This window comes from Notothenia coriiceps, unplaced genomic scaffold (assembly GCF_000735185.1).
Source record: "Notothenia coriiceps isolate Sejong01 unplaced genomic scaffold, NC01 NC01_scaffold00031463, whole genome shotgun sequence".
Taxonomy (NCBI): Eukaryota; Metazoa; Chordata; class Actinopteri; order Perciformes; family Nototheniidae; genus Notothenia; species Notothenia coriiceps.
Window position 1 is genome coordinate 120,003 of NW_011364164.1, and position 24,006 is coordinate 144,008.

General features: G+C 41.4%; 1 protein-coding gene and 1 long non-coding RNA gene across 3 annotated transcripts in view; both read left to right on the forward strand.

The window, feature by feature from the left end:
* Positions 1-62: 62 nt before the first annotated feature.
* Positions 63-24,006, forward strand: part of dvl1a (dishevelled segment polarity protein 1a) — a 30,787-nt gene continuing 6,843 nt past the window's right edge. For both annotated transcript variants that reach the window (XM_010787912.1, XM_010787913.1), the window contains exons 1-9: positions 63-502; positions 5,753-5,822; positions 9,577-9,698; positions 13,094-13,212; positions 21,446-21,584; positions 22,463-22,556; positions 22,710-22,779; positions 23,018-23,157; positions 23,656-23,732. In XM_010787912.1, coding sequence (XP_010786214.1) covers positions 333-502; positions 5,753-5,822; positions 9,577-9,698; positions 13,094-13,212; positions 21,446-21,584; positions 22,463-22,556; positions 22,710-22,779; positions 23,018-23,157; positions 23,656-23,732 — 1,001 coding nt within the window. In that variant the 5' untranslated portion in view covers positions 63-332. The remainder of the gene's footprint in view (positions 503-5,752; positions 5,823-9,576; positions 9,699-13,093; positions 13,213-21,445; positions 21,585-22,462; positions 22,557-22,709; positions 22,780-23,017; positions 23,158-23,655; positions 23,733-24,006) is intronic.
* Positions 15,510-18,114, forward strand: LOC104959986 (uncharacterized). Its single transcript, XR_799942.1, has 3 exons — positions 15,510-15,669; positions 15,757-15,760; positions 18,054-18,114. It is a non-coding gene; the product is annotated as an uncharacterized lncRNA (long non-coding RNA).

Below are 24,006 nucleotides of genomic sequence, written 5' to 3' on the forward strand. Positions count from 1 at the left end.
CAATTAGCTTGTGAAAAATAGCAATATTCCCAACTCCATATCGCTGTAAGGATGTGGACTGTCCCTTCCTGTTGTAGTGCCGAGAGAGCCACCGTACCGCCTCACACCGGAGCAGGAATACAGGCACTCATAACGCGATTATGTCTGGATTTTCGCCGTGTGTGTCAAAAACACGGAGCTGTTTTTTCCACCGTGGCACCGTGTACAGGTTTATATATTAGGGAATGCTGTTATGTTATTCTACGGGTAGCTGGTAACATAGCAGGCCTGTCTATTGCGCTGCCAACCCTTGTTTCCTTTCCTGTGTCAATGATTGTCCTCCCCTCACTCTCATGGCGGAGACTAAAATAATATATCACATAGACGAGGAGGAGACTCCTTATCTGGTCAAACTCTCCGTTTCTCCGGACAAAGTCACATTAGCGGATTTTAAAAATGTCCTCAACAATCGACCGGTCAATAGCTACAAATTCTTCTTCAAATCGATGGACCAGGATTTTGGGTAAGTGGCCACCATGATTATTATTAGCCTTTTCGTCTTGTTCACTTGCCATTTATTATTGCAGTGTGTGTTTAATAAGTGTATTGCAGGGCGTGATAGACAGCATCAGACGGTGTTAGCTGCAACATTGTTACATGTGAGCAAACTACAGTGCCATGTCTGTTTCCATGCTCCTGGCACCTGCTCATTATTACTACCCTGTGCGCAGTGGAGGAGACATACGAGTGTTTGAAGTGGTCCCAGATCTATCCTAATGACGCAGCCCTGCATGTACACACAGAGCCAGACCCTGCTCCGCGTATTAATGTCAATATATCAACCCATATTACTGTCATTATATGAGCCATGTGGACTGTTAACGAAAAAGCAATGTTGACAAAGGCTCCACATGTTCAAGTTCTCAGGTTTCATTTCGACTTGTTTTGTTTTTTTGGTTCCTCTCTGCCATTTGAAAGTGTATATCATAAGTATTTATTAAAACCGTTTTTTTTTACATTCACTTATTACAACCGATTACAACCCAGGAAGTTGCCTTTACTCACAGACACACACAAACACACACAATGGATTGCAGGTGAATCCCAAGGGAATATGGCAACCACAAACCAGTGGCTGTGGTTGTTAAAATGCAATCGTGTAACCAACTTCTGCATTTAATTACCCCACCTGTCAAACTGAACAACTTCCTCATAACCTAGATGTTTAAGCAGATAACGTATTATACGGAGTTATTACAGTAATGCATGTTTGTTTCCTGAGAAATACAGATAGATGGATAGCTAGATAGATAGTGATAAATATAGATAGACAGATAGATATATAGATAGATAGATAATTCTCTGTTAATGCAGCAGCAGGTTATCAGGCATTAGGAGTAAAATCTACACAGTAAATATGACAACAGTAACAACATATATATTTATGTATCCTTGTATTAGTATCCAAATAGGGCACAATGAGGCACAATGTTTGCCGTGTCATCATATCCCACTGTAGTTTTGGTCATGTATTAATTACTGTACTGTCATAAGGAGAGAGAGTAATCAAATTAATGATTAAACCTATGTTTAAGCTGAAAGCTGATTAATGTAGCATTAATTATGGAACAAAAAATGAATTCAGAAAACACTAGATATCATGTAAATGTATTTTTTGCAAATGATTATAGACACATTCAGTAGAATTTCTCTTTGTCTTTTTTTATTTTGATTGTGAACTTCCCTTTATAAGTCACAGAACTTCCACTGGATGTTGGATTTATTAACTATTTCTGTATTTATATGTCTCTCTGTTCTGCTCTTTGTATTCCTGTCCTGATTTTAAAGAGTTACTGCAGCTCTACAAAGCACTGCGGCTCTCTCGGTCAGCGAGATCTACTTCTATCAGGCCTCTGCTGAGGATGACATATTTGTGTCAGTTACTGTTTCTCATTCCAGTCTGAACAGTCAGACAAGATCCCACACACATTAATATCCGGCACTGCAATCGCAAACATTATTGGAGGAAATGCAGAGGCAGACAGTGTCATTGAAGCCAAACGTCACAGATTTCCACTGCAGCCTGACCTTGTGAGGGAAACTAGCTCTTCCTGGTGCAGGCTTGGAGCTCCGCTTTGTCCCGGCTTCCTGCCTCGGCTGCAGGCCGGCTGCTCGCTGGGCCTCAGGTGATCCACAGGCAGATTATGGAAACAAACAAAGCATGTTTGCGTTCTCCACATGGTGATGTGGCTCTGTGTTGCTAAACAAACCGCCACACCAGGCCGACCGGCTGCTGCATGTGCGTCAACAAAGCATGTTAAATGATGGTGTGAATTGGACATTGTCAAAAAACGATGTTTCACACAGGGCCGGTATACACAGTTTACAAAGGCGTCTCCATCAGCATTCCAGCCTTTGAGATAAGGTTGAATATTCAGGCTCCGTGTGCGCCGTATGGTACTGGCACAGCATGGAAGCAAAACCCAGTCAAAGGCACAGAGGATAGCAGCGCTTTGTGGTAGCCATTCTAGCTGTACTGCATACACACAGACAGTATGGCTGCTGGAGAATTAGCAAGGGAGGAATAAGACTGCTGAGCAGAGAGGGAAAACATCAAATCCCTTGCAGTTATAGACTGTGTTTGAAATGTAAATGAGCAGTCAGTGCAAGGTCCTCTGTAGTAGACCCCCTGTTGTGCAGGAAAAACCAGCCACTCTCTTATGGGATTGCTGAACTACATTTGTGCTGGCAATATCAGCTCTCTCAGCAATGGCCACACAAATCTGATAAACGGTTTTGCCCCCAAAACGCCTCAGCTTACTCGGTGAACATGTCATTTCAGCTCCCTTTGGGATCAGGAATTACATGCAACCACGGGCTGTGGCATCTCCGTCCACACAACACGGCACAGCAAATTAGACGATGAACGTTTCTTTGTGCAAATTTCATACCTCAGTTGTTTTTCCCCCCTTACTTTTCATTCAGTCATCAATATTCATAAGACAGGAAGCGGGAGGCTGTGTTGTTTATCCCACTTAGGGTTTTTGGAGACTTCAAGGTGATGATATGGTGTTTTGTCATTGCCACTGGTGGTGAGTGGGTTTGAGACCTCACTATAATGCAAGTCACAGCGGCACTCTGGAGCTGAGGAAGCAGCCAAGCTGAAGCTCTGAAAGAAACAGTCTTGTTTGTGCCTTAGAAAGCGGGGGGCTGGTAGGGGAATCTTTCTTCTGCTGAGGTAGGGCTGCTAAGCCCCTGTAGTTTGAGGACAAAAACCTGCAGCTTTCTGCACAAAGCACCTTTCACCGCTCCTGTTTTTGCTTTGACGGATTTCGAAGGTTATCCCGTATTTTTGTCTCTTAGCATTATCAACAACGCCCTCATGTCTGAAAATGACCCGATACATCTGAGTTTGGTTATGATGATGCTGGATAAATCACACAGTGATGGTACTAAATGTGACTTCAACAGTTTGAATGCTGTTATTAATAGCCTTTTAGGTGGTGAATGTCAAATGTAGCTGTTTACTGAGTCAGAGTCATATTGAAGTCAATCTATTTGCAACTATGTTTGACTACAAATATTTTGCTTCCCTGTTTATAGTAACATTAGCATCAGCCCACCAAAGTCCTTGGACGGCTGGTCGGTGTTGGCTGGCTTCTCCTCGGCTGGTTTCTGGTTCAGGCTGTAACTACCCAGCCCTCCTCTGTGTCTAAAGCAAAAACAAACGCGTCTAATCTTCCCCGGCTACACAAATATCTCCAACAGTTGAATATTCAGCAATCAGCTGGATAAATCTTATGTCGTTATCCTGTGAAATCTGTTAGGACCCATTTAAGCTGTCAGCTCTTAAGAAGTCAGAACTGTGACAGCAGCCCACGCCACACATATGCTTCTCTAAACAGGGTTACTGTGTGTGTGTGTGTGTGTGTTAATGTGTGTGTCGATGCTTGTTAACTATTCAGGCTCCTGATATCAGATTGAGGCTGAAAAGAAGGCTGTCCATGAGTATTTCACCACATGATTAACGACGTCATTTGTTTTCGTTGGAGTTGATTCTTGGTTCTTCTGGTTTTTATAATGGATACAAATATGTTGAGAGACTTACTTTACATGCTTTTTCCAGAACCTGAAATAAGCTGCAGGTTAGCAAGTGGAACAGGTTTTCTTTTTCCTGTCAAACATTAGAAAGATTCATTGCTGATATTTCTTTTGCACGGGCCACTCCCACATCCTCCCAAGTCACCTTACAGCTGGTCATGCAGCTTGAGAGGATGCAAACACTTCCTACGTAACCAGCAGCTGGCAGCCTCAGCCCTCGCCTCCCTCCCTCCCTCTTCCTCCCTGAGGTGGAACAGGCCGCAGAGGCAGACTCTGGTCGTCAGTCCCGGCCACAAGGCTACGTTATCTCCGTCCACCACTCCCAGCAACACAGCTCCCCCAGCAGCAGAGCGCACAGAAACACAACAGGCTTGGCTAATCATTTCAGTAGCAGCGAAGTTCTGGCAAACAAGAAGTGAAAAGAAAAAGCTGTGAAGTCGCTGTCAGAGACACCCCTGCATAAAATCTTTTTAGGCTTTTCTGCTACTCTCAAGTCGCGCCTCTCCCTTTTTCATGTACCACGTTCAAAGCCGGGAAGCTAAAGTGAGATCTCCAGAGTTCATAAATACTTAGTTGTATCAATTCAGGGAAAATCCTTTTGCAAAGAAAACCAAATACTGTGCACAAACACATACAGAGGGTTATAAGGGGAGCTGTTAAATAATAAGAGGGTGTTTTGCCAAGTGTTTGTTTGTGTGTGTGTATGAAAGGGGTTTGCCAGCACATTTCCTATACCCCTTCCCTAACTCCAACTTGATGTATATGACACAAGCAGTTGTGGCGACTGGCTGCTGCTGAGCTGTGTCCATGCAGGTCAAAGGGTAACTGGGAGGTATTTTTGTAGGTAATTTACAGCCGAGAAGAACGCACTGTGCGAGGCTCACACACTAGATCACTCTATTTATACACAGTCATGTGCCTTCACGTCCTGTTCTAAGGACATATCTATTAGGGCTAAGCGATTTCTACAAACATTTAATGTAATTAGTTTAACTGACATTGCAATGGTAACACGAGGCAAACATATTGAGGGGGATGATACTTATCCAATTTCTTATTTTCATTTAAATATTTATTAAAATTATCCTGGTGGGATTTTTTTTTTTTTGCGAGTATCTGTACCAAATAAAATATGTTTTGCTGTAGAGTATAAATTGTATGATAATAGTCTCTGCAGCACCACAATACTTGTTTCAGAATGGTATTTCTTTGCACACGATTTGTCTTGAACAAATATTACACCTCAGGCTTATTCACTAATCCACTATTTGAGTAAACTCTGATAAATTATTCAGGCCATCAGTGGACATTGTAACAGATGTACTGTAACTATTAGACTTGTGTATGGCCTAATCCTTACCAGTTTGACCGGCCCTTATCACATTGTTTTGCTTAGTGTTAATAAAAGGAGGCTTAGATGTCCATAAAACCATAAATAGTGATTTATTCTAAGATTGTATCATCTCTGCTGCTCATTAAGCTCAGCAAGGGTGCGAAGCTTGAAAGCCATGTGGGAAACGTGACTTACAAAGCGTGAATGTCTCAGAGTGTATTAACCACGCAGGGAAAGGAAGTGTCTCCTCACTGCATTGTGTTGTACTTGTTGTTGCGCTGACTCTGTGTCCTGCTCCTGGACGGCTAGCCTGACTGCATCTGTCTGTCTGTTCCCCAGGGTTGTCAAAGAAGAGATTTCCGATGACAACGCCAAGCTGCCCTGCTTCAACGGGAGAGTAGTTTCCTGGGTAAGTGAGATGGATGGTTCCCCTCTCTGCTGGCTGTGAAAGCTCAGCTCTAACCACAGATATGTTGAGCACTCATAGATCATGTAAATGTAGCATTGCAACGCCCCCACAGAGCTTTCTGAACACTCTTCACCTCGATCTCACTGTTCAGCTGTATTGTATAGCTGTGGGTGATTCCATTAGATATGAAACATAGCTACTATTACAAAATACAACGAGGTACGATCCAGTGTAACCGATCTGATGGTCAGTAACTATATTGACAGGGTTCCTACGGTCATTGAAAACCTGGAAAAGTCATGGAAATTCAAAATGCAAATTCCAGGCCCTGGAAAAGTTATGGAAAACAATATTTTTCCCAAAGTTTTTGAAAAGTCATGGAAATGTAACCAAAGTTGCATCAAATATAATTTATATTTGATCTAATTGCCAAAATAGTAATACTATAATGATAATAAATGCTGTGTCGTATAGTAATGAAACGAAAAATGGCATTTAACTGACGAGGTATTTCGCTGGTGAGAGATTTTTACAATCACGCCCTCTAGTCTTCAGTGGCTTTAGTCTGTGGGAGCTAGTAAGCCAACTATTTGATTTGTTTTAGACATGTTTCATATGCAGACCTTATTTTCCAGCTTACCATGTTAAAATAAAAATGTTTCAGTGGTACCGCTGAGAAAGAGTAATTTTTTGGTCATGGAAAATGAGGTAAAGGTCATGGAGAAGTCATTGAAAATCTTTGGCGAAAAAGTGTATGAACCCTGTATTGACTTCTGTAGCTTTATAGTGAATTGTCATTATGGAAGATAAGTAGTGCTCTAAGCCTAAATCCCCCTCAGGGACAATAAATTATGATACATCAAATAAATCTGTCATTTTAAAGGAAGAAGCAACATGTGAGTTATTGCTCTGTCATACAGAACAGATGAGACAAGCACATGCTTGATATATTGATGGAAGAATAAGATAAGAGCAAGAATGTATAAATAAGTTTAACAGGTTGCATGTTTGGTGGCTTTTTGTTAATTTATATTAACAATCCAGATATGATCCAGAATATTATAATTGAGTGATCTCTTTAAGGGAAATGCCTTAGTGCTCCACAGGGAGGTCAGAGGTCAGAGTCAGGGACACAGTGGTGGCTTTAGAGTCGTTAGTGACTGCCTGTTGCTCAGTATCCCTTACACAGTGTCGTTACTAGCAACATAACTTAAGCCTGTACATAAATGTGGGCTCACTACTTTACTGCTGCTCAACCACCATTTAGCCCGAGTTAATGCATCTTCATGATTAATTCACATTTGATTTACCAAAATAATACGCTCTGCCAGTGGTCCCAAATGATTCTTAAGCAGGGCAAACATTTCATGGTAAGATTAATTTTAAGATACCAACATTTCACTTTTGGTCATTTTTATAGATGTTGATAATTGATTGATCATTTTATTAATTGATATAAATGAACTGGTAAGTATCATTATATCAGCAGCCTGTCATGCAATTAGTGTATTGTGTGATTCTCGGTGTATTCAAGCCGCTTCAAATAGTATCAGAGTTTCTAAAAGCAATCATGTTGATTACAATTTGTATGCTATTTTCTTCAGTTTTAATATGTTAAAAAAATACAATTAAAAATAATGCAAATTAACAAATCTCAGGATACCCTTTGCCCAACATTAAGGCAGTACTTATGTAAAGCGCTTCCTTTCATGCCTAATACATTCAGATCAAAACCATGTTCTTAAGGCATTGTGACTTAGGCAAACTATTACTTTAAACAGATTCAATAACCATGAGAAATAATATGCTGTTTATGTGTCTGATATACAAACATACACTACTTTAAGTGTGTAGGGGTCACCAATGTGATGTGCTGTACTAATAACAGGTGATAATGACCGTATTAATTGGATCAGCATGTACAACACATTAAATACAGTTTTATTTATAAATGTCATCTTGTAATTAAGTATTTCCACTAATTCAGTAGGGCTCTTAAAGGTTAGCTTAGTTAAAATAATCCTGATAAACTTCATGCATTTAGGAGAGAAAGAAGGCACTGGTGTGGGATTAGGAATCAGCATCAGGAGAGACAAAAGTCAGATCAATGCATCTCTAAAGTGTGGAAATATTTACACTTCAGCACACAGACACAAAAGGTGATGGGAAATGAGCAGTACTACCAGCCTTTGACATGGAGTAAATAAGAAGTAGTCCACGGGGTTCATTTAAGAAGCTGGTGACACCATAGTGACACCATTGAATCCCAAAGCTGGCTTTAGAATAATCATAGTCCATGCCGTTGTTATTCTTCCACAGCTGCCTGCTTTAGCTGTCATTATTCTGGCTCAGATCAAAGGAGAGAAGTTGTATCTATGGGTCATTGTACATCACCCTTTGTACTGACTGTCAACTGAGTAGAAGCAGTGTGGCCTTTTTAGGTTTTCTTCCATGTTTGTTTCCCAAGTTGTTTTGTGTTGCCACCAGTGTACTCGTCCTCTTTGCCGCATCTCGGCCTTTACTCACACGTACACAAGATGTGCTTGTTGCCATATTTCCTGTGTGTTTCACTTTGAGTGTTGCAAAGTCTGTTTTTTTATCTTCTTTCCCCTCAGTTTAGGGCTAGGGCTGGGCAACATATAGTGATATTAGATATCCTCCTAGATCAGGGGTGTCAAACTCAAATACAGTGGGCCAAAATAAAAAAATATGTACTAGTCGAGGGCCGGACTGGTTCAATGTTTATAGCAAAACTTATTGAAATGAACTTATTGCACAAACCTGGAACTAACAAAGCTTAAATGATTGCCTATAAAAACAACACTAAACATTAAATAATCAGTTGCATTAATTTCTTATTGCTCTATCTGCAGAGTCATTTCTTATGATTACATTTTTCCACAGGCCAACAACAGCTTCAAAAAAACAATTCCCCTCAAAGAAAAAAATAAACATGCCCTGTTGTCTCAAGAAACAAAGTGCAGAAGGAAACATCCATTAAACTCAGTGTGCTGCTCTGTGATGCTAGTTCAAGCCAGATACTTGGCATCTCATCTCGGGTGCAAGTTCATAGATGTTTGGGGTCAGGCTCTGAGCTGAGGAAACCCTCAGGATTGAGTGAAGTGTAATATACTGGCGGGCCAGATCTAATAGGAATTAAAAATTATCCTGCGGGCCGAAATTAAATCCACCAAGGGCCTGATTTGGCCCCCGGGCCTTGAGTTTGACACACGCGTCCTAGATATATCCTAATACCGTAAGGTTTGTTGTGTTTTAAAGGCTGCAGGACAGTAAAGTATTTTTCTGAATACATCATGCTGTTCTACCTGTTCCATTATTTGCTTTTACCCGTTTAGTCATTACATTTACATTGCTGATGATTATTTATAATTATTTAAGTCCCAAACGTACAGTATTGATAGCAAGGTATTCAGTCAAAATGATTGTGATATTTTTCATTTCTTTATGATTCTCACAATTTAAAAATACACAAACACAACAGATACAACATTATTAACAGTGCAAGAAGACTGAAATAATCAGGCTTATTTAAATCCTCTTCCTAAATAATGTTCAAAATCTCAATAACGACATATACTTCACTTAAAACTTAGATGTTTTAAATGTTCTTCCTAATGCCCAATTGTTGCTATTAATCAACAGCAGATTTATCAATGTTTGTGTTTCTCTAAGTGTTAAATATGTCTGGTCTCTAAAGAAAAATCTTTCCTTTGTTCCAACTTCTCCCTCTCAGCTGGTGCTGGCAGAGAGTACCCACTCTGATGGAGGGTCTCAGTGCACAGAGAGCCATCCAGAGCTGCCCCCTCCTCTGGAGAGGACAGGGGGCATCGGAGACTCACGGCCCCCCTCCTTCCAGTAAGTATGCTGATTACTGCCTGTCATATATGCACAATTTCACACACATACATGGGCAATGCATGCAGATGTATTCAAGCACAACATTCTGTGCACTAGGTGACCTTTTTATTTCACAGCGCGCCATATGTGCTAATCAGAATGTGGAAGCTAATCAGAGAGATTTTTCCTCCCAGGCTTGTATGGGAGGTGGTTTATACACCGTGTGTGAATATGGCATGAAGTATGTACTACTCAAGTGTGGGAACATGCACGGGTGTGAGTATTTCTTCCACTTGTGTATGTTCCCTCCCGCCCACTCAACCATGGACTAAGGCGTTAGTGTGCTCATCGATGTAAACATGATGCGTATGTCGCTGATGCTGCTGATTTTTGAAATAGCCTGCACGGCATAAACATCTTCAGGCAAATACTGGCACTCAGTGAGGCCCTTTGTATTCACTCACTAAGAGCATTCATCCGTGCCCGGCTAATAAAGGCAAATGTGGACCAAAAACACATTGGTGCCTTAAAAGCTCAGAGACAGAGATTTTGCTCGACAGCCTGATGACTCTTACCTGAGCCCAGACTTTGACTCCAAACTGGCAGATTAGAGAATATGACTGCACTTGCTAAGGAGAAGTTGCTAGCTAAATATAGCTAAAAGGGCTGGGGGCAGTGGGGGCGAGGGTTGTTGCCATTATGGCGCTGGAGTAATAGGGCTGAGGCTCTATATTGAGAACATGCAGTCTGTCATGTCTTAGTGTATCTCTTTATCCAGTGTTTGACATCTCAGCTCTGGTTTGCCCTCTGTGGCCCGCCCCCTGCTGTTCTGCTGTCAGCTGTCCTGATGAGTTTATATTTCCCGGCCAGCTTTCACTAGGACTACTGCCCCCTTGTGGAGCAAAAAGACAGTGTGTCGGCCCCCTTACCCTACGTCAGGGGTCACCTACTGTCCAAGGGCCAAAATTAATCCAAGAGACACTTTCGGGGGCTAGAGATTTATATATATATAAATCATAATAAATTATATATATTTTTAATTTTATATATAATTGATTAATATTTTCACTTTATTGAAAAAAATAATATATTTTTTTTATAAGCCTGTATCCGGGGTAAGAAAACTGAAAGCAGTCCTGATCGGCAGGGAAAGGGATCAACTTTTTTATTAATACCGTGTCCCGATTGGTGGGAAACGGTTTCAGGATATAAGAAAATGGTTTGCCAGGCACACATATCTCAAATAATGTCTGCGCTGCCATTTCCCCACATAAACACAACAGCCTGCAATGAAACGGTTGTGTCCTGTGTGCTCCACTTTCTCCTAGGCGAACCGGTAACTTTCTTGTTAACCCGTTTTGGTTTAAAAACAGAATAAGGTCTGTTTTTTGGTTTTCTGTTTTTCTGTTTTGGTTTTAAAACAGAAAACAAAACAAAAACACCGGTTTTTAGTTTTTCCTATTCGATTTTGAAACGAAAAAAAATAAGAACGAACTATACACGGATTAAACATAAACTTCTCCTCATATTTTTTTAATAAAAGTAATCGTCATCTTTATATATATCACCTTTGGGAATGTAGTGTCTTGATCAAGGACACAACAACATTTTTAGAAAAGCGTGGGGCTGGAACCCGTGTAACTCGAGGTGACATGAGTGAGGGGCGAACGCACTAACAACTCCGCCAACGCCACAGTCACCCTTGCTGTGCGGGCCGGATCAGAATGTCTGGCGGGCCGGATGTGGCCCGCGGGCCGCCAGTTGATGGTCACTGCCGTACGTCATATCCCTAGCCCCCTCCCTCCCTCCCTCCCCCTTTCTTTTCTCCCCTTTGATTCAGACAGGCAGGCCTTTCTCTCAGAGAAACAGCGTGGTAAATTTCCTATAGCAGACGTCCTCTCGTTCTTAAGTGAATCAAGTCTTCCACCCTCTACCTCTCTGTGTAAATAGCTAGAATATTATTACCACTTCATTTTCTCTTGTGCTTTATTCATGCATCTCATGTGTTTGTCTGCGTGAATGGCTCTATTTGATGAGTGTGCAGAATAGGTGTTTTGGCCGGAGAATGCACCCAACTGATGTGCTACTGCCTGGTAATCCGGATTAACGGACATTAAAAGCACCCATCTCCATTTCCCCAGAGGGAGGGGGTGGCAATTGGCAGCAGAGAAGGGGCCTGTTGGGTGGGGGGGAGTTGAAAGGGGTGGCATTTGTTCACAGCTGCAGCCTAGCGCCTTGGATAATCCCCCCCCAGATCAGCAGACCTGCCGCCCTGCAGCCTTTGACAGTCTGACAGACAGGCAGTCACCGCCACATCTATACTTACAGCGCTGTCCGATCACCACAAGTGCATCCAAACTATGAACCTACAGGGATATTTGCATACATGCACCGACCTGTGCTGGTAGAGCCTGGCCCAGGTGCACCCATTAGCCCGCTGTAGCAGGAGCGTGTACGCACGCCTCATCGAGCACTTTACCCCGCCGAGTGAACACGGCACACTCAGCATCTTGTCTCCTCTTGTGTTTTTGATTTGCATTGATCGTCCACAAAGAGCCACCAAAGTGTGGAGTTGACATTGCTTCTAAATTGCTGCAGGGTGATGTTTGTGTCTCTATTTTTCTGTTTGCACACTGTGAACATGAAACAGTTTGTATATGCCATTTGAGCGTGCATGAATGCATGAGCGCGCCTGCATGAAAGTAAAAAATGTTATGCAGGTGTAAAGTACGTGTTGTACACATGCCTAACTGTGTGTGACAGACTGACAGGGTAGAGTAGAGTTCTCACCAGCTTCAGGTTTCCTAGCTGCTGCGTGGGTCCCTTAACCCCGGAGCCTGAGGCCACAGCGTCTCCAGCCCACCGACAGAATAACAATCTGCCCTCGAGCCCCTTCAGAACCCCCAGGCTCCTCCCAGACCCCAAGTACACGGGCCAGCTCATTGCTCAGCCCACACCTGAGCTACCACTTATCGCTTTTTTATACAATCTGTCATTCTCCCCTCTCTCTCTCTCGTCTCTCTCCCAATCATGCTTCAGGCACCATCTGGGCTTTCAATAGGTCTCATTAATGCCAGTATTGTCAAGAGTGGCTCCCTCTCAGGGGGTCTGGTCATTAGTGACACTTAGTAAAAAACACATCACATACCGCACAACAATGGAACTGCTACTTTGGCCACAGGGATTGGATTTGAAACAGAGTCATAATATGAGTTGCATACTCCCCTGAGGCTGAATGGCAGGCATACAGATATTGTTACAGACAGAAGTATACTGTACTGTGTGGGGATTATGTTCAGGAGCCTTGGTCACAGGCCGGCTAGAAATCATTCATTTTGAATACTTTCTGTGAGGGAGGGGATGTGTGTTTTGAATATGAATCTGACTGAAGTTTTCCAATGTGTGTCTTGCAGTGCCAACGCGGTGAGCAGTCGAGACGGCCTGGACACCGAGACGGGAACGGAGTCTCTCCTGAGCCACCGCAGAGAGAGAGAGAGGGAGCGCGCTCGCAGGAGAGCGAGAGAAACTGAGCGTGAGTATTATCAGCCAAGAACAGACGGATCCTAAAAATGCAATTATCTTGTCATTTTGGAATTATAACATTTCAGTGCCCTTAACTCGACACCTAACTGTCTTTAAAACAAATTGGACAGACTATCGATATGTATGAAAAAAGGCCCTCAGGGATCAAATGGTGTGTATTGAACTTCAGCTATGTGAGGCCATGAATAGATACCCTAATTCTCAGCATAGCAAGGAATTAATAAGTTCACTGAATGTCAACATATCTGGAGCTCACTGTCTTTCCGAATGATTGTCCTTCTCCTGTTTCCTGTGTGTGGCTCAGGTTTATGGTCAGAGGCTATTTTCCACCAAGTAGTCAAACTCCAATCATGTTCACTAACTATACCCTGTCGAAGAACTCTAGTGTTTTGTGAAATATCACCGGAAAGGCTTCTGCTGTGATTGATGAGATATAAATGGATACCATAAACTGTCTACCTAGAGAAAGGAATTCTTGAAGGAAATGCTAAGGTTCTTGCTTTTAAAAGCCCCCGAGAACTGTAATCAAATGTGAACTGCTTTCTTGTTTTGACATTTGATTGCACCAATTTCCTTTCAAAATCCTTTTTTTTGAAGAGAAGGACAGTTTTCTTCCTGCTCCTACGAAATGACTGCCCTCCTACACAGGCTCAATGATTTTCATACAGAATATAAAACATAAACTTTCTACGTAGAAAATGAATTCTAGAAAGAAATACTAAGGATCCCGAGAACTGTAATCGAATGTGATCTGCTTGCTTGTTTTGACATTTGATTGCAGCAATTTCTTATCAAAATAATTTAGCTTTCTTCCTACGCCTGCGAAATAACTGCCTTCCTTTACAAAATCCTGCCAGGCAGCATCACATGACTGCACATGGCAGAGTATGCTGGTGCTGCAGTAAAAGGTGTGTTCTGTTATCAGCATAATCATACCTGCGATAATTTGCCATATCCGCTTCCTGTTGTTGCCACACAAACATCTTGGCAGAATTAGTTTTTTTTGATTGCAGGAAGTAATAAATCAGCAGCGTATGATGCTGGCAGTCTGCTGTTGTTTTCCCTCACAGCATAGCCAGTTGTCTCTCGGTCTCAACCCTTTACTGCACGCTTCCTGGCGCATTCATTATGCCATTAGTCTCACAGAGGACTGCATCAGATTGAGATTTTAGGAAAAGCTGTCTTGGATGCTGGAAAAACATCAACTTGATCATCAACTAATCCATCGCATCACACTTTTGCATCTTGTCGTCATGTTTTTGACTTGGCTAAAGCTCAGATCCACTGCTGCTCACTGCCAACTGCACATCTGCTGTTTGTGGCTGATGTGGAAATACCTTCAGCTTGATGAACTCTGCGTCTGTCCTCCATCCTCCTCTCTGTGTGGACTGACCCCAACACACATCTGACACTATCATACAGACGACAGAAAAGCATTACCGAATGATCACACACACACACACACACACACACACACACACACACACACACACACACACACACATTCTTTCTTTCTCTGTTTCCTCGGCCTGGCTCTCCTCGCCTGCTACACTTGTTCCGCTCTAATGAAGTGAACTAGGGGGAATGGGGTGGGTCACTGGCCAGTTTCATGGGTCATACCACAGGGGTGCACATAACTGGGTACGCAGGTACGCATGTGCGCGGCAAACTCTGAAATGCAGTACCGTCACTTGTGTCACTACGCGCTTTGCTCTGATAGGTCATCAAAACAAACACATATTTCGGTCCTACACGGTTTCTTCGTCAACTCAGTGGATGTAAGTGGTCCCAAAGCCACTTTGCCGNATGTTTTTAGAGAAAGTTATACTACCTTTCAGAAGAACATTCTGGGAACCAAAATAAAACTTCACGCTGAAAACGTTTTAAGAAAAGTAGGGCATAATGTTCAAACAATTTTATCAAAAACATCTTAAGAAGGTTATCAAAAACATCTTAAGAAGGTTATCACCAAACATTTTAAGAATGTTTTTAGAGAACGTTATCCTACCTTTCAGAAGAACATTCTGGGAACCAAAAGAAAACTTCCGGCTGAAAACGTTCCTAGAACAATGAATGGTAACATTCTCAGAATTGGTTAGAACCAAACATTTCTAGCTGGGATAACCGACGGACCTGTGAAGCTTTACAGGAGGCAGAGGCTTAGATCACTGGAAGACAGAGTTGTTCACCGTGTGCACAGACAGGGTTAATCTTGGTATGAACAACAGAATTGTGCCAAAGCTCCGCCAACTTGCTGCAGTGGGAGACTCCCTGTGCACATTCTGTGCCCCGCGCACACACTGGAGAATTGCGCAAAATCAGCTGATCACAACATTCACACTCTGTGGTCAAGCTGCTGCAGTTTTATTTACAACAAAGTGGAGTAAAAACACACAGTTGCAAACTTACTCAGGGTGTTAATGGAAGAGTTTGAAATCAGACAGAGGTGGAAGAAGTACTCAGATCTTGTGTAGGAATAATGCTCTGTTAGAGTAAAAATCCTGCATTCAAAATGTTACTCAAGTAAAATTAGAAAAGTATTATCAACAAATAGTGAAAGTAGCGACAGTGAAAGAAGTCATGCTGCAGATTGGTCCATTTCAGAATAATATATATGATATGTTTTCTAATGATTGATCATTAAAGTGTTCTCAAAGCTGGTAAAGGTGCAGCTAGTTTGAATGACTTTGTATACTGCAGGGTAGCTTGTGAATTTACTCCAGGTGGAACTAAAGTCTGATTTAACACTTGATTATATTTCACATCATTCATCCACATCTGTGAAGTGACTAAAGGGATTAAATACATTTAATGTAGTAATAGCACACCATATACCTCTGAACTGTAGTGGAGTAGAAGTACAAAGTAGCATCAAAGTCAAGTAAAGTACAAATATCTCAAAATTGTACTTAAGTACAGTACTTGAATAAGTGTACTTAGTAACTTCCCACATCTGAAATCAGTTATGACTTCAAGTCATGTGATCATTTCATAGTATTTGATCCTTCAACTTAGCCTGAGGAAATGCAAGGACTTCACAGTTTTGGCAACAAGTTTTGGAGAAAGCAAATCGGAGGCTTAAAAAGAGACAGGGAGGTGCATCTTCATCATCTTCATCATCTAGCATGCAAAAGTGTAAATAGAGGACAGTGAAGGAGACACTGAGGAGGACCACGCTTCGTGTGGGGTGAGTACCAAACGCTGTCTCCTGGTACTCATCTGAGTAACTCACTCAAAAGGTTATGTGCACCCCTGAATATAATACATTAACCGTGCTTTACCTGAACCTCATCATGACACTCTAGAGAGGACGGCAGGATTGTAATTTCCCGTGTTCAGTGAATGCAATTATTATGTAAAAGATGATTTCCGCGGCACACCTTCATATGATCATTATTAGGGGTGCACCGAATGGGAAATTCTTGGCCGAAACCGATACCGAAAATAGGAAACAGTTGGCCGAAAACCGAATGCCGAAAGGCCGAAAATGATTAATAGAAATATATATATATATATATATAATGTCTACATTTTTTACCAATGTTGTTCAGCTACCTGATTATGGAAAAAGACATGATTATGGCAAAACTTAACTTAAATCATAATCACTATTATGGGTCCATAAAACATTGTTGGTACCGGCAAGCTACCTTACATTGGCAGGCGCTGAGCGGAAGGGAAGAGCGAGGAGAGTCCTGGCTCCTAGCAAAGGGGTCGCCCACTCCGATCTGGGTCCCCTCGGTGGTTAGCGTTCGTCTCCGGACGTGTGTTGTAGAGGTCCCTTGTACGGAGGCATAACAACTACCTACACGGACAGGACTCACGATAACGACTACGAGATGTACCAAAATTATGAGAATTACGCTGACGTAAATATATCGCGAAAATAGGTCAGAAATGCTGAGGATGAAGCCGAAGAAATTGTATGTCATATGGCCGTGTATTTCACCCTCTTCATAAAATAGGTCGAGAAGGTGTCATCTCTGATATGGTAGTCACATCTCTTATGTCAGGTTATGGTACGACAATGTTTCAGTATTTCAGTATATAAGTTTTACGTACTACCGAGCATTCAGTATCATCCATTCATAATGTAGGGCTTGATAATACCATAGCCTTTTCATCGCTGTCATTCTTCAATCAACAGTATACACCCGCTCTAAATCCAGTGGTAAAGTCTTATTATACTAACAAACCTCAGTCTAAACTACTAGTTATGGAGCACACGCTCCGTGCGCGGCGAGTTTCCACGGCGCGGTTATTCATAACTTACTGTAAAACATATCGACGTCCGAATACGGAAATCTATCTTAAGAAGATCCCCCGGCCGCAACTTGATTTCAGACTAGTAATCTGTTGTATCTATATCTTATGTGTTGAGACGTGACCTGTTAGACGCGTTTCATTGTTTCTTTCATAAGGGTCTATCTAAACACCATAATACCTATGTATAACTTGATACATCTTCATGTTATATGTATTCTTACCCGTATGAAGTTCGTTCTCCTGTACATGTGAGCAGTATAACATGAAGTTCTGTGTTATGAACACTTGTTACCCATATCGTTCAGTAGTAAGTGGTACTTGTCGTGTCGTGTTTCCCCCCCCCTGGTAATCGCCTCTGCTTTGTTGTCAACCTTTAGTACCCCGTTGCGGGTAATACTGTGGTAAGAATTATGCCACCATACACGCCGCCCCTGCACCCTCCCCTCCAACGTCTGACAGTATATCGTCTTCCAACGCTTGTTTCCCCCTCGATTTCTAAGTGTTTTTGTCAGGTGTCGGCTGNTGTTAATGGAAGAGTTTGAAATCAGACAGAGGTGGAAGAAGTGTTACTCAAGTAAAAGTAGAAAGTATTATCATCAAAATATAGTGAAAGTAGCGACAGTAAAAGTAGTCATTGTGCAGATTGGTCCATTTCAGAATAATATATATGATATGTTTTAAAATGATTGATCATGAAAGTGTTCTCAAAGCTGGTAAAGGTGCAGCTAGTTTGAATGACTTTGTATACTGCAGGGTAGCTTGTGAATTTACTCCAGGTGGAACTAAAGTCTGATTTAACACTTGATTATATTTCACATCATTCATCCACATCTGTGAAGTAACTAAAGGTATTAAATACATGTAGTACAAGTACACCATGTACCTCTGAACTGTAGTGGAGTAGAAGTACAAAGTAGCATAAAATAGAAATACCCAAGTAAACTACAAGTATCTTAAATTGTACTTAAGTACAGTACTTGAATAAGTGTACATTGTTACTTCCCACCTCTGAAATCAGATATGAAGTCATGTGATAATTCCTTAGTATTTGATCCTTCAACTTGGCCTGAGGAAATGCAAGGACTTCACATTTTTGGCAACAAGTTTTGGAGAAAGCAAATCGGAGGCTTAAAAAGAGACAGGGAGGTGCATCATCATCATCTTCATCATCTAGCATGCAAAAAGTGTATATAGAGGACAGTGAAGGAGACACTGAGGAGGACAGTGAGGAAGACTGCACTTATTAACACCACGCTTCATGTGGGGTGAGTCTCCTGGTACTCATCTGAGTAACTCAATAAAAAAGTGATATGCACCCCTGGTCATACATCTAGCAAACAGCACCATATATTATTCTTTAATTTAGCTATGTTAGCTCCCCGGTTGCTGTCATAGTCACATGACCTGGATCTGCAGAAGGAGGCGGTAGCTCCACCTCTTTACCTCGCAGCCTGCAGCATCAGCAGGAATTCCCCCGTTACCTTATACACTCGCTTCAAGGGATGTTTTCTCTTCGTGAATGCTAGCGGTTTGACAGTGATCAGGTAAAGTGCTCTGCCCTGGTAAACATATCCCTTTTTATTTTTTGCCTGCTGTTTCAGAATGAGTGTAGATAAATAATGCAGCAGTTGAACATCTTTGGAGGGTGAACAGGTGTAGGATGGAGTTATGGGATATGATCGGTTTCAACGCCGCCAGGTGCTCTGCATTTCAACCTGTGTGAGACAAGACCTGATGATCAGTGATTATGTAAAAGAGAACATTAATACCCTGAAAAAGAAAAACATATCCATTGCATTAAGTGTAATTCTGTTCAGTGCTGCTGGGATTTCAAGCTTAAGGTCAAAGAGAACATTGCTAAGCCAAAGCACTTATGCTTATATTAAAGTATTAACCCAGAGCGCAAAAACAGCTGGTGAATCTGCCCCCTTTATCAAAAGCACCCTCAAATAATTGTTTGTGAAGCAATGCTGCTCAGAGCATTTGGCATTTTAATAACCTGATGGTGTTTTCACCTGGGGCAGAGATGGGACAGCACATCCTCTCAAATCCCTTATTATCCCTGTCCGGCAGAATAGCATCATCTGATTGGTCGTAGACAGATTAGCAGTCATTGTATAGTTGCGTGCCGTGAGAGCGAGGGAGGAGGCAACACTTTCTCCTGACTCTCGGCTTCTCTGTGCGTCCGACGGATAAAGGCTCTGTCGGCTGTGGTGAGGGGGATTTGTTGTGTTAAGGCTGTTGATGATATATGGAATTTAATGATGTTATAGGATACATGTAATTTGATTTAGTGGTTAGTTTATAGCAGGTTATTTTCTATCGTTACATTGGGATATTGGAAAGTAAATGATGAAGGCTCTTGTTTTTCAGTAGGGAGAGGGATGAATTGTTGTTTTGAGCTTTTATAGACTGATGTTGTTTATGTAATGTTAACCCACACTACTTAGTTATATGTTCTTACTTTACATATTTACTATCTGCTGAGTGCATTATATTGATTTATGCCGTGAATAAAAAGTAAACAATAATCACAACTTTAGAAAAGCTCACGATTAATGTGTGCCCAAAGTAATACATAAAAGGCTCGCCTACTTTTCTACTTTTTCTAGTTTTCTTACCTAACATTCTTCGCAGAGCACCTCTGTGATTCTTCCCTGTTCACTGCCTCTATTGTAGATCAGCTGTGCAGCCTGTGAGCAGCCAGCCGGGGGGCAGAGAGCGTCTGGGGCTTTTAGAGAGAGGCGAGCACAGACGGAGCAGAGCACAAAGACACAGGTTTCAGTCTGGCTTGGTGAACCTGCCCTCCTGTTTTCTTCTCTCAGTCCTTTGTGCGTGGGAGGAAATATGGTCGTGTGAATCCTGACAGTGGATGTCATGTCCTGCTGATTGAGTGCTTCTGTGCAGTGGCTCGGCTTTCAGAGAAGCACCACCTGGTCGGAGCTGGCGATGGGAACTCTCACATTGCTGGAATGTTTTGCTTGCTCTCGGCGAATGCGCTGGCTGCCACGCCCTCTCTCTCTCCGCCTTGTGAGACCTTTCCAGCGAATCCGCTGCCACCCTGAGACAGCTCCACGGCGCTGGCTATGTACGTAAGGAGATGGGCAGGCTAGATTTACACTGCTGGGAATTTTGAAAGTGCAGTAAGTCAATACCAAGTCGCTCGTTTTAATTTAATTTTCAACTTTGTATGAATCACTTTGACTAGTTTACTTTAGCAGGGCTTGACCAACGGACTTTTTTTTTTTTCATTCAGAGCTTCTATGAGGTTTTCAAAAGTAAACCTCCAATGTTTGTTGTCATATTTAAGGATGTCATCACCTTTTTAAAGAACAATATATTTGTTTAATTTGGTTATTTAAACATCCTTTATGTTGCTGCTACTCCATCCATTAATACAGATGCATACCTTCCTTACGTGCAGCAAGCAGGAGAGCAAACTTTAAACTTTGACTTAAGTAAATATTTTGTTTTTGAAAAACTAAATGCAAAAAAATGCAAAAAAATAAGTATCTAATTTGATAAAAAATGTTGGACATTGTTGACATCTATCTTTTATTCATTACATTTTGATATAATAACTCTATCACCTCTATATACTCGATATACATATATATTATTGTAGCCTAATCTTTATCTGCAGATGTGCAAAAATGCCATTACAAAGTATTCAGTTCAGCCCGATGCTGTAGCCAATAGTTATTGATGCTGTATTCCATTCCCTTTCTTGTACTCTACTGTTAGTTCGGTTTTGTAGCTTATATGTTCAATAATGCTTACATTTTATCCACAGGTATTGAAGATGAAATGACTGCTGATGTTTCTGTCCTTGGCTCAGATTTATTTCCAGTTCCACCACTCTCACTTCCTCTCCTCCCTCTCTTGCTGATCTGATCCTTCGATAGCACCGTGACCTCCCGTCATACTCACTGCTGCTCTGCTCTCTCTCTCTCCAGTCCCTCGAATCAACGGTCACTCGAAATCAGAGCGCACTGCGAGGGACTCGGCCATGGGTTACGACAGCGCCTCAGTAATGAGCAGCGAGCTGGAGTCCAGCTCATTCGTGGATAGTGAGGAAGACGAAGATGCCAGCAGGTAACAACCACCTCACATCAAAGTGTTTGTCTCTGAAACTGTATTGTTTTTCATAAAAGTAGTAAAAACAATACAATACATATGCAGTAAATGCTGTTTCTGTGAAGCTTATAATGTTTGTTTTTTCCCTCATCTCTTCTTCCTGAGGTGTTTATTCACAATGATATTTTATTAGTTGTGGTTAGACATGAAACTTACCCTTATTTGTATCATCAATAATCTATTGTTTATTATTGATGAATCACAAAATGTCATAATATGTGAAATATGTCACATTTTCATGTTGCTTGTTTCACCTGCCCAACAATCTTATTTATCTAAATAATCTATTAGCAAAGATACCAAACACACACAGTGCAGAAAAACCCCAACATTTGTGAATTTGGAATGGCAAATGTTTAGCTTTTTTTGGGCTTGATAAAAAGCTTAATAATTATCATTATCAAAATACTTGCTGATTCATTTGATTTCAACTTATTGATTAACCAACTAATCGTTTAGCACTAGTCGTGGTTGATCCACCAGTAATATACTTTAAGTAATAATCAGCTACAGAAGTGAGTCATATTAAGTTAGGACTAAATGACAGCGTTTATAATGACAAAGGTAACATCATGAACTTACAGATGCTGTGTTGTTGATGCTACATGCAAAGGGTAAAGGCCTAACAGCCCTACTAACGTCAGCTAACAAAGGGACAATTGATTTGCATTGTTGTTCATTTAAAGAGCTGTTGTATTTTTCTGTCACTTGTCTACCTCATCGTTTTCACTGCAGACAAAAAGGTTGTAATAGTGTCCGTTAACTTCTGTAATGTCCTATTCTTTGTCCACTTTCCTTTCCCTCTCCAATACTTCTCCTCTGCTTCTGTGTCTCAGGCTCAGTAGCTCCACAGAACAGAGTTCTTCTTCACAGCTGATGCGCCGACACAAGCGCCGCCGACGAAGACACAAAGTGGCCAAAATAGATCGGGTGAGCACTTCTGAGACACATCACTACCCCTGATCAAACTCAAATTGACATTGAGTGTGGGAAACAGATGAGAAAGCAAATTGATATAGACTTTATGCCACTTTGATTATTTCTGATGTGCTCTTCTTATGTGATCCTCTTCTGCCTTTCCAGTCTTCGTCCTTCAGCAGTATCACAGACTCCACTATGAGCCTCAACATCATCACCGTCACGCTCAACATGGGTAAACCTGACACTTCAATAACTATCGTTCATTTTTTGGGAGTGTGGGCTTAGTTAAAAGCTCTTTGAATTGTCTCAACACTGTTATTATAATTATAGATACAGTATGTATGTTCAAACATCACAATAATAATGTATTTTCTGTTTTTTTTTTTTTCACTTTTTCACTTTTAACTTATTTGTTACATCCCAACAAATATTTAAATGAATCTAATAAATCCTTTCTTTCTCCCTGACAGAGAAATACAACTTCTTAGGTATCAGTATTGTCGGTCAGAGTAATGACCGGGGAGACGGCGGCATCTACATCGGCTCCATCATGAAAGGAGGCGCTGTGGCTGCTGACGGGAGAATAGAGCCTGGAGACATGCTGCTCCAGGTAACCGATAGCTCCAGTTTAACAAAATACCATCACACATCTGGAATTTCCTTACATTTTTGTGGTCAATACCAGAGTTTCTGGTGTAATGAAAGCACCTCTGCTGCTGCCGTTTGTACAGTGTGAAAGCTAAACACCACACATGACTTTTCAAGGTTTTGTGGCCTGTTAAAAATCACAATGTTGCATTCACTTCTGTTACGAGGCTTTTCCTCCCTATTAAGGCCTCTCTTTAAGCTCCACAGCTACACCCTCTATAAAACACCCGATGGCTCAGTACGAATTGTTGTTGCCCCAACATTTATAATAAATTATGATTATGAATCTGTATCCCATAATAAGCAGCTTACGATTTGTAGGCATCTAAAGGCCTAAGAGCACTGCAGGGATTAATGTGCACAGTTCAAATGCATGAATACATTTGAGCCCTTTCAGTCACAGAGAAACATTATATTCTAATGTAATGAGGAAAGAATGTATGTTGTGTCTGCTTGACAGGTCAATGACGTAAACTTCGAGAACATGAGCAATGACGACGCGGTGAGGATCCTCCGAGAGATTGTTTCCAAAACTGGGTAAGAGCACACAGTCAGAGCGTTTTGATTATGTAACTTAGTGCTGCAGAATATAATCAAATTGAGAGAATCATTTCATGTATGTATGGTTTAATATTACATTACATTGCATTTAGCTGACACTTTTATCCAAAGCGACTTACAATAAGTGCGTTCGACCAACAAAATACAAACTTGAAGAAAAACAGAATCATATAAGTATCAGGTTTCATAGAGCTAAAACATTTCAAGTGCTACTCAACTGGTTTTAGATAAGCCAGCCCTTTATTAGTGT